Source organism: Panthera onca, chromosome C1, assembly GCF_046562875.1.
Source record: "Panthera onca isolate mPanOnc1 chromosome C1, mPanOnc1 haplotype 2, whole genome shotgun sequence".
In the NCBI taxonomy this organism is placed as follows: domain Eukaryota; kingdom Metazoa; phylum Chordata; class Mammalia; order Carnivora; family Felidae; genus Panthera; species Panthera onca.
This window is the reverse complement of record NC_138346.1, coordinates 162,221,664-162,233,858: the sequence shown is the minus strand read 5'-3', so window position 1 is coordinate 162,233,858 and position 12,195 is coordinate 162,221,664. Positions and strand designations below refer to the sequence as shown.

The following is a 12,195-nucleotide window of genomic DNA, read 5'->3' as shown; positions in this document are numbered from 1 at the left end:
ATTGTTTAGGCTTTGTGGACCATATGGTTTCTACTGCAACTACTCAACTCTACCTTGTAGTACTGAGAAAGCAGTCAAAGGCTATATGTAAAGTTGATAGCATGGCTATGTTCCAACAACAACAACAACAACAACAACAACAACAAACTTCATCTACAGAAATAGAAAGTAAAGCCAGTTGGCCCACAGGCTTTAGCTTGCTAACCCACGGTCTAATGAATACTGACTTTGTTATCCTGAAATGGCTCTCTTTTGACAATCTTAAAATCCTTAATATTCCTTAGTTTGGCAATATCTGTTATATTCCTAATGGACAGTTTATACTGTTTATTTTATAGCTGGGGTAAACGTATAGCAAGACTTATGGCAAGCATGGAAAACATTCGTTTTTAGTTTTCAAAGGTTCTATATGTCAATCCACATGATTTCCAAATGTTGTCTTAAGGTTATTTTAAGGCTACTTGAATGTTAAATAAGTGTATGTCTTATTAAACTCAGTATTCTATCCCAAGCAGAAATATCCTTTAAGAATAAAGGCAAAATCAAGATGTTCTCAGAAGTCTATTCTGAGAGAATATCTTTAGTGGACCTACCATAAAAGCATGGCTAAAGGAAGTTTTCTAAATAAAAGGAAGAGTAACAGAATAGATAAATACAAAATACTTCCCTTCTTTTGAGTTTTCTAATATATGTTTGGCAGTTGAAACACAAACTATACCACTGTATGTAGAGAAATATTTAAGATTGCTATATCAAAAAAGCAGGAGAATAAATGTAGGTAAGGTTTCTATACTTCACTGGAACTAGTAAAATATGGATACCTGTAGACTATGATAAATTATGCTTATATGATACAATACTATTAAATTTATGCAAAGAAGCACACTCAAAAACCCAAAGCAGAATTCAAAAATGGCCAAGTAACTCACAGAAAGGCAGGAAAAAGAAAACAGAGAGAAAAACTAGAGGGGACAAACAGAAAACAACAACAAAATAAGATGCCAATCACAAGCCCAAGCAAAAGTGTCATGAGATTGATTTCAGAAAAGAATAACTGGAGTTTGTGGACAAGATGAAGTCAATAGAGGGGAAGAGGTTAATGAGGGAGGGAGAGAGAGAATATTTAATGGAATAAGGAACTGACAGGGGCACCTGGGTGGTTCAGTTGGTTGAGGATTATACCCTTGATTTTGGTTCAGGTCATGATCTCGCAGTTGGAGCCCTGCGTCAGGCTCTGCATTGAGGGTACAAAGTCTGCTGGGGATGCTCTCCCACTCTCTCTCTCTGCCCCTCCCTATGCTTGTGCTATCTTTCAAAATAAATGAATGTACTTAAAAAAAAAGAACCGACAAGTGGGAAAGGATGAATGGAATCCAGTACATAAAAGGACAAAACGACATGAACAGTCTTTACCTTCAGTTCAGCAATAGCCTTAACTCTTATGGATAATTAGGGTGATATATTCCATCAAACAGCACTAGGCATACGGAAATTAGACAAAAGGGAGCTTAAGACATACAATCCAGTGTTTATGATCGTATTTTGCTCCAGAGCTAAAAGAATATCTTTGTCAGCTAATAAACACCAACAGGGTAGAGTGAGAACATTTCTGGAGATTCCAGATATCAAAGTATAAAAAGAAACTAGGAAGCAAAGATTAAGATAAGCAGCAATGAATAATAAATGGAAATTTGATAGAGGCTTTCAAAATGCCTCATAATTTGATATCTATAATCTATTATTTTAAAATGTATCTTTTAACTTTTCCTGGTTTTTTTTTTTTGAGTGGATCTAGATTTATTAATCTAATGATGTATGATTAAGAATTTTATTTTGCTTTCATATTCAAAATCAGATGACTTGTGTAAATTTGTCAATGTTCTCTAAAAGTTTTAAGTGAGTTTTAGCTTTATGATACCCTCATTTGAGAGCAGCTATGTGAAGTGCATTCAAGAGTTGTAAGTAAGCCCCTCAATTTTAGAAACAGGGTTGGAGATTCCATTTGATCAAAAGTTTAAACACATTTCAGTAGTAAATTAACCACTAATACTACATGATATTTACTGTAAGTCACCAACTCTGTTCAATGCTCTATACTATTCCATTTAATACTCATAACAATTCTGGCACCATTAGTACCACCATGTTATGTGTAAAGTTTAAAGGAGTTAACAGTTTTGTCAAAGATTTTACAGTGTGTAAGATGAAGATCTGGGTCTCAAACCCAGTTCTGACTGATGTAAAGTTCATGATCTTAACCACTGTACTATACCAGCACCGTCTGATGCCTAAGAAATTGTGGGTAGGAAACTTCATTATTAGAATTCCCTTAGGAATTATATTAAATTACCTTACCTTACCCTTTAAATTACATGAAATTGAATTACCTTAGATTACAAATTTTGAGAAAACCTTGAAAATGTCTAAGTATATAAGAAGTTAGTCATAGATTAGTTAAAGCAGTAGTATCACTTGTAAATAAAGATGCATGAAGTTTCTAAGTTTCTCATGATCGAACAATTAATTGCCTCCTTATGTTCTGCTTGACATAAATACTTTTTACCATTAATTCTGTAATCACCTTTTGTATGCACACTACATTCCAGGCCCTATCCCAGGATTGTTAGATAAAACCAAACAAAATATGGTTAATTTTTTGCACTAAAGTTATTTAAGTTCTTTTGGTTAATAGAGTATCATAGAAAATAGTCTAGATGTCTGAGTTTCTAATAATTTTACTATAAAACAGGTGAACAGGGTTATATATTTGAAGCCAATGTTTAATTATTATAACCCCAAGTATACTGTATCCAACTGTTTGAAGTAATGTAAAATCTCTGATTCCACAGATAGGGCAATTAAAATACAAGATGAACCTGGCATATTTTGCCATGCCAGAAAGCATCAAAGTGTTGAAAAAAAAAATGATGGTAACACATCAAAAGGACACGGGAATCAGAATGAAGTGACTTCTACTCACCAAATAAGGGACAATTGGAGAATCAAAATAACCAAAGACAGTAATGAAACATAAAAAGTTTAAAAAAGTTGGGAATCCATGAGCCTCCGCCATGATAAATAGATAAAGTAATAAATAAGTAAGAAATAGGGGAAGTCAGGTTAATGATTGCAGTGGAATGCCAAGCGCTGACTGGTAAAAGTAGGATTGCTCAAGCTAGAAAAATCATCATTTTGTAATCATCAGAGTAAAGATTAGTTCACAAAAGAATCACTGGTAATGCAAAATCTAAGGGGAAGGTTAACAAGCAACAGACATTTGCATCTTAAGAGTTTAAAATCTCTCCAATACTGCTTAGTGGTAGCATGGCGAAAAGAAGAGAGAGAGAGAGAGAGAGAGAGAGAGAGAACTATGCAATGCAGAAATCAGACACCTTGATTAGGTAATCAAAATTACATCACAAATGAGGGACAGATGGATATCCTGCGCCTGTGGATATCATTCCCTGAGAAGGCCACAACTTCACTTGTTTCGTCCCAGATGGGCATGACTAGAACCTAATCATGAGGAAGCATGAGTCAAACCCCAAGTGAGAACACATCCTGTTAAAAAAGAAGGGGATGGCACATTCAGTGCTGAAAAATGTCAATGTTTGGTAATGCCATTAGGAATTAGACCCCAGAATAAAGAGGACTGAAGGGATGTGACAACAAAATAAGATACTTGGATTTCGTACTTAGAGGGAAAAAAAATCTATACAGAACGTTATTCCATCAATTGACAAAATTGGAATATGAATAACAATGGGACAAAAGTATGATACCAATGTTAAATGCACATAAGTTGAAAACAGCATTGTGGTTACATAAAAGAATGCCCTTAGTCTTCAGAAACACACACTGACATAACTAGGAAGAAAAGGCCATGATGTATGCAGATTGTTTTCAAATGATTCAATGAAAAAATATATAAATTTTCATATACTCTACACACAGCAAATGTTGAAGCAAATGGGAAAAATGATGGATGAAATCAAGTAAAGGATGTAGGGCATAGTTTGTATTATTTCTGTAACAATTTTTACATGAATTTGAAATTAATTTTTAGATATAGAATAGAAAATATAGAAAGAAAGAAATCATCAACATACATAAACTCTAAGGAAGCTCATATATACAGAAACTTCTCAAGAACGATGTTTTTTGTGAAAGGTACAATGTGTTGTTTGAAGTAACAAGTAGAATGACACCTCCAGTTAGTTAAGGCAATGTTTGTGATATGTTTGAACCCACAACCTAATTTTTGTGGGGGGTGGTGGTGGGGATTAGGGAGAAGCTCTGTGGAGCTATCATCCTGTGACCATTTTTTTAGTTCATTTGTAAAACTGATATAGACCATGAACAAATCAGCAAGAATTAACAAAAATACTGGTTAAAAAAAAATCTAAACAAATTACACATGTGCAAAAACCAGCCATTATTTCTAGTACAGACAGGGAGTGTATCTGTATCTGTTATCTGTTCCTGTGGTGACCACTATTTTTAGATACATTTTCTTTTGTGATATACCAAAAGAAGAGAGCATACAAAATGTTGATATTTCTTAGGTAAAATATAGACAGATCAATGGAGTTTATGATTTTGCTTTAAATATAAGTATGTAAGTTGGAGAAATTTAATAGAATTATAAGACATGTTACTTAAAGCAGAAACTCTACAGTGCTGTGCATTTGAATACAGATCATTAATAAATTATAATTTGAAATTATTGGAAGCATTTATAAATATATCGCCCATGTCTAGCTATTCATTGGAGAATAGTTAATATTTATGCTAATTTTACTCATTTGCTCTGTATGGCAGGATCAGAAAAATAAATCCATGCGCAGTTTAACTTATAAACCCAATCTGTCTTCTTTCAGCTTCATGATGTTATCCGTTATCATTATTCTAATAACTTCACTAACCAACATTCACGCTATTTAATTAAACCAAAATGTATCTAAGCACTTAAAAAGAAGAATATGCATAATAACAAGCACTGCAAAGCAGGAGAGTTCAGTCCAAAATATTAATCTTAAATTATATGAAGATGAAGATTATGTGCTTCATTCTTACAAAAATTATATTGCCATATCAGATTTAAATCCCCGGAAAGATGATTAAGAATCAGCCATACATTTGCATATCACCTTATACTTTTTAAAGCACATTTATGCTTATTATCTTTTTTAAGTCTCACAATAGTTAGGCATTTTTATCATTTGATTTTTGGAAAGTAGAAAACTAGCTGAAGGAAACTGAGGCTATGAGATTTGCAATACAATTGGCTGAACTTATGTGGATGAGAACCGTGAGATAAAAGTATTTGTATCCTAACTGCTTGCCCTCGGTTTGTCTCACTTAGACCCCATAGAGAGTCCTGCCACTAATTCAGTGCTCATATACCAGTTTTATGATTCTGTAGCTGCTCTAAGGAGTGAAGTATTGGCAGTCAAGAGCACACTCCTGCTTCAGAAATAATATAGGGGCCATAATGCATATTATATAAGTATATACTGCTGTTCTATTGATTTTTTTCTCACATTCATGCTAATACTTAGCATATGATGTAAGTCTCATTAGACCGACTGCATAAATGAGGAAACTCAAAGACACTTAAGGACAAGTGATACTAAGGACAGCATTAGCAGATAAAATGGATGTGGCCATTGTACTCTTTCTACACCTACCTGAAGGGTGATTTTCTGATTTCTTTAAAAGCAGTTTCATCACACTAGCCTTGTTAGAGCTATTTCCACCAAAACTATAAGACGAATAAAATCAGATTTCACTTATCGAGTATGTGGTGGGATCCTACCCATTAAAAGTACCACTGTTATTTCCAGGGAACAACTCAAAGCTATGTAGTTCAAATATTTAATCTTTACACAAATTGGTAATGCTGTGAAGAGTGGCTGTGGAAACAGCCTTGTTTTGATGATGATTATACCCAACTTCCTAAAGTTGACTTAATGTCTTTAGGAGAACGTGCACTGTAGCAGAAGCACCCGAAACCCATACAAAATGTTACATCCCTTAATTTCACCTAGCTCTGTGGTCTTGTACAAGTTACTTAAAGTCTTGGGCTTTCAGATCCCTTATCAGTTAAAATTTAATTCTAAATGCCAAATCCTTGATTCTGAACTGCATTTTGAAATTAGACCCAGCAACCTCATAATTTGTATAATTTCATTCTCTCTTGATTACCTTAGCAGTTCACGCTGGCCTATTAACATGTGAATGACGACTGAATAAAAGCCTTACACATTTAAATGAAGATATTTCTCTTGTGATATTTCCATTTGAGCTTTATGTCTATTGATTTGTGATTATCCAGTACACTAAAATGAAAATAACCTTGACTAAGAACCAAGAGACATAGATTCTAATCTGGGCTCTGACAGAAACCGTTCATTTAACTTCTGTGAACTACAGTGCCTTTAGCCATAAAGATTCAGTATAAAAATACGTATCCTGTTTATCTCACAAAAAATATGTAAAAAATATAAGTTGACTCTTAGGTTCTGAACGTCGAGGTTACAGAATAATAATGAGCAATGGTTCAAACAACACTGATATATTTCTGCTTTACCTGATGGTGAGATGTGCCGCCAAGAAATGGAAGGCTCTGGTTTCCCAGTGGCCAAACAAGTAAGGGTGACATTGGTTCCTTCATTGATGGTCATATCGCTTGAGATGTCATATATCTTCGGAGGAACTGAAATGACAAAACATTCAGTGGTCAGCAAAATACAGTAAAATTCTATTGAACTAAACATGATCAACTCCATGATATTATACTTACAGCCCATGTTCACCACTCAAAATAGAGATTCTCTGGATTGTTAGGACTCTCCTAGAGTTTTCTGTTTGTTGGCTGGTTTTATTTGTTCGCCAATTTTTAGATATTGAATACTTCAGCATAAATGAATTAATAACAAAAAAGTTTGAATTTTACTTCAATTAAAATTTTATTGTGCATACTTGTATTAGACACTGCCATATAGCCAATCTATCTGTTCCACCTATGTATCTCCACTATAATGATGGCTTTCTTGATGAGATGATTAAATAAGAATGGAAATTTGGAAGAAACTTAAAATAGCAGAACAGTTGCTCTCTTAAAAGCTAAGTGAGGTAAAACATATATAGGATTAGGAGGTAAGGGGTGCTTGGGTGGCTCAGTCGGTTGAGCATCTGACTCTTGTCAGATCTGACTCAGGTAATGATCTCATGGTTCGTGGGACTGAGTCCTGCGTTGTCAGTGTGGAACTTGGGATGTTCTCTCTCCCTGTCTCTCTCTCTCTCTGCCCCTGCCCTGCTTGTGCGCAAGTGAGTGCCCACCTGCACTCTCTCTTTCTCTCAAAATAAATAAACATTTAAAAAAAAGAGATTTCAGGGTTACAAAAGCATTTGGGACCTGAATTTTCAATCTGCCAATTAGTAGGGGTGGACTTACTAACCATTTATATTTGAAGGGGCTCCATTTCTAAGGGCTTGAAAAGTGTCTTCTTGTCAGTGAAGGCTGGGAACCGCTGGTTAAAACAGATCTCTTCACCCTGGGATTTCTTAGAACCTTTGTTATGCTTACTGTAAATCTCCAAGAATGAAGGGGAAAAGTTCTTATTGTATTTGTTTGTATGTTCTTTTTTTTTTTCCCCCTCATGTACTAGACTATGTATGCTTTTATCCAAGAGCATTTGAAAAAACCGGTGACCATGGAATATACTTTGGGAATGCTGGATAGGAAAATCCCTAAATGAACTTCCAATTAAACTGTCCATATCCTTTCAAATATCAGATGGTCTCTCACTTCATCCTCAAATGCCATGGATACGAATCCTGGGTTCTCTACCAGCTGTGTTATCCAGGGCAATTTACATCTGTATCTCAGCCTCAGTGTCTTCATGTGAAAGATGAAACCCATATAGCTGCTGTGAGGATTAAATAAGCCACTGTATTTTAAAGAACTTACTAAAGCACCTGGCATCAGTATTAGCTATCATTATTAAATGCCCTAGGACACATATGTGGTTTTTGAATTTCATTTCAGTACTGCCCTTTTCCTGTGCTTTCACCAACTCATCACTTTGGCAGTGTGTAGGACCAGCTTGTGCCATAAGTTTTAGTTTACTCTACACAAATTATAGTATGTTGAAGTTCCAGGTAAAAACCAAAAATTGGCAATTAGATGTCTTCATAATTTTTAGACAAATAACCCTTTTACTGGAATTCTTTTAATTGTTCCATTCTTAGGCTTTCTTTATGCAAAAGATATGTTTCACAGCTATTTTAAAAAAGGTAATTAAAATTTGTCACAGGGATAAATTAAATTATCTATACTTTGAATATCATCTTAGATTTTTTTAATAAAACCAATATTCCATTACCAAAGAACCCCTAGAATGATTTGATTATAAATATAAAGTATTTGATTATATATAACTGTAGCTAAGATTTAGGAAAAAGCTTATTCCTAACTAATATACCATTGTAACTGTTTCTAAATGACATTCTTTAATTGGCATTTAAAACAAATTATCATTAAGCTCTTCAGTGAGTTTTCCCAGGCAAAAATAAAAATAAAAAAAATAAGAATCATTCCAAACCGAAGACTCTTTTTAGCTTAACTGAAACAGAACAGAAATAAAAGACATTAAGATACCCTTGGAGGAAAGTAGAAAAAAGTGTTCATGACTCATTGGTGAATAGGAGAGCTAATAAGAATCAACTTAAATTAAACAAAACGATCATCTGGATATACGGATGTAGGTGCAGGTTTGAAATAGTAAACTATGAAATACGTGTGTACATATGTACATATATAAATACACAAATTACATACACGCAAATGGCCACTATTTAAACAAAAGTTATATAGTACTTTCCTCCTTCATACAGGAGACAGTACATAGAGATCAGTCAAGTTTATTGATGTATTCCAAACATATAACTGACTCAATTTTGGGCAAAGGTATGTATATTTAAGAAAAATGATGGAATGCCACAAGACCATGAATTCTATCCTGTATATTATTTTGTCAATTCTATCTGATATTAAAATAGTTAGTTTACTCTTTACATGTCTACCTATATTTAAAGTGGTAAACATGAGTGGTAAACTAATATTAAGCACACTATTTGGCTTCACAGAGAAACAACTAAGTCCCTTAGCAATAAACTTAGATTTGACATTTAACTTTGGGAAATTGTGTGGTGGGGAAGAGTGTTGAATTCCAGGTGTGACATGTCATCTCAGTGATGGCAATTGCCTCCCGGGGCCTCATAAGTCAGGATATGTTACAGGGAAGAAACATCTGGAAAGAGGATGTTAGTAAAGGAAAATCCCTCTGGCAAGGCTCTTCTCCCTAGAATGCATCACCTGTTGGCAGCAGATGCTGTGTGTAAAGAGGGCCAATGAAATCCTTCACATGCACTGTAGCTCGTGGAGGCAAAAACAGGTGTTGCTTTGCTGCCTGTTCAAAGCCATTTTATATTCAGTTCAAGACTGCAAACTTTTACTGAGTATTGTGGAGGGAATAATTCTGGACTCACAGGAAATGCAAAATTTTCAAGGCATAATCCTTGCCCTCAAGGAACTTAAAATTAAAAGAAGGAGGCAATTAGGTAAGTAATGAAGAGAAGACAAATATTTTCCATGTTTTCCTTTCCCATTTTACATGAGGAACACACGTCTAATAGGTATGCCTTGTGCGACCAAATCAGCAGACATTAGTTTTATGTTGGTTTCCTTTAAAGAGAACCATGTAGGATAGTTTATGCACCAAGTTATTCAGTGTGGTACTATTTATAATAGAGAAAAACTATTAATAGCCTCAATGTAGGACAACAGAAATAGAGGTATTGTTAGCTCTGCATCTAGAATAAGGTATGGTACTGGGAAAGGACTTGGGATGATCTGAGGCAGCATCATGCTAGGAGAAAATAGAAGAGAAAAAAAGATGCTTTTACTTTGGGTAACAAGAGCAGGGAAGAATGGTAATGCCTCAGGCATCTTAAGATCATTCAGTTCTGATGGGTGTCCCTGGGTTATAGTTTGGGTATAAATCATGCATGCACACAGGTCGGGAGGACTCTGTTGAGCTCTGTGAGTGACAAAGCAGCATGTCTATAGTATTTCCAAAATACTATGCACTTGCATAGAAAAACAGAACAATGAGGAGAGTTAAAATATCTTACTATTCTAGGTGTATGTTCCTTTTCCATATGCCTTATCTTAAACTCTCTCAAACTCTTTTCATTTAGAAATTGAGCTGAAAAATCATTTGTCTGAAAAGGTGCATAAGTGTTCAATCAATTCAACAATTTTTAAATCACTAAGTAAGTACAGATTTTAGTAACATTTTGAGTTGCTGTGCACATGTTTATGACCTAGAGCAGAATAATAAAGGAATAAATTAGTCATCTAAATGTAAACTTGTTTAATTCATAGGAAGAAATTATTATAACATTATCATCACTGTTATCATCATCACGATACCATAAGTAAAACAATGAAGTTCTAGATTTCATACTGAATCACAGAATATCTCTCTCCTAAGGGGACCCTTATTGGGGATTCTTATGACTTTGCAACTGTGTTCATAATTAATTGTTCTATGTCACCAGTTACAGAATTGAAGAACGTTGGAAACTTTCTAAACAACAGAGGTTGGAAGATTGTGTTAGGATGGAGTGTTTTTTGAATTCCATATACATTTAAGGGAGTAACTCTTGGATCCTCAAATTGATCATCTGCTTTGCCTTTAATTACTTGCAGGCCTCAAATTCAACTACTACCTAGTACTGCGTCCTCAACTCCTATTCACCTCACCGTGGTGAGGGGATAATGCATATTTAGGTGAATCTCTTGACTTCAATTTACTAAAGGTAATTTAAATTTGTTTAGTTTCACTTTCACTAAAAAATGTGCAGTCTGACCTGCCCCGACTGCCTTCTCTCAGTTCAGCCATCTATCACAGTGTCCTCAGGCAGGGTATGGAGCAGTATCAGTAAGGAAAATTGTAGAATATATATCCAAACCAAAAACTAATGATTTCTACAGGGCCAGCCATTTGGGATTATCCTGCACCATTTGCATCATCATGTGCAACTGAGTTTGTGAGTGGCTTCATCTGTTTTTTGTTTTTAAAGTACACCCATTTTTATCTACATATAAATAAAATAAGTCTTTCACTTGTTTGTTTAATGAGCAGCCTTCACAGAGTTAACTTCAATTTCTTCTAAGAATCCATCTTGTAGTCTGGAACATAACCAATAAAAAGGATGACTATGAGACTATGATTCATATGAATCATTTGAATCATATGAGCCCAGTGTTTTATCATATTAAATGTGCAGATGATATTGAGAAATAATAAACACAACAGAGTTCACACCCATACCAAGTTCTGTGAGATGTGAGGCTGGGTCACACATAACACTGAAAACCTTAGATGATATATTTGATGATTATCTTAACTGTAAGTGCAAGACAGTGACTATTTGGATTGGGAAAGTTGTGTTGGCTCACTAGAATCAATTAAATGGCCCATCAAGTTCTTAAGTTCTGAGAGTCAATGAAAGACCACAGCACATACAAATCCATGTGGAAGTCTTTGAATTTACAGGGATAAAAAAAAAATGGATGAAGTATGTACTTAATCTGGCCCCAAACATTCACAGATTATTGAAGGAAACATCAGTTCAGTATTTACCATAACCACAATATTCTTGGCATAAAACCCACTTGTTTCCTCAGGGTGTAAAAATCACAGCAGTGTTTTATAGGCAAGTGCACTCTTCACATCATTCTCTGAAGCTATTCCTAAAATCATTTAAAAGCTTCCATATATCTATTTGGATTATGCACACGGTCACCAGATCTGTTCTACAAATATGTTCACTAGGCCAAACAGTAAATAAAAATAAAAGTTATTCTATGTCTCTGGTGTCTTGCTTGACTTAACTTTCTTCACAGTGACTTCTTCCACCCACAAAACTTCCTACAAAGAAGAAACACTGAGTGAAAATTTCAGAGTGAATGTTAAAGGGTTAGAATTTTACCTTAAACCATTGTATCACTGATGGCTTTGATCATCTTAAAGCCAGATAGATTTTTCTGGGCATGTGTCTTATTGAAATAACAGCTTGTACCCACAACCCTCTGTCCTTCCTCACTCCTCTTATCGTTTC

General features: G+C 34.7%; 1 protein-coding gene across 3 annotated transcripts in view; it reads right to left on the bottom strand.

Annotated features, from left to right (window-relative positions):
• The window catches only part of NEGR1 (neuronal growth regulator 1), an 855,325-nt gene that overhangs the window by 335,057 nt on the left and 508,073 nt on the right, over positions 1-12,195 (bottom strand). For all 3 annotated transcript variants that reach the window (XM_060626826.3, XM_060626825.2, XM_060626824.3), the window contains exon 3: positions 6,593-6,718. In XM_060626826.3, the coding sequence (XP_060482809.1) occupies positions 6,593-6,718 (126 nt within the window). The remainder of the gene's footprint in view (positions 1-6,592; positions 6,719-12,195) is intronic.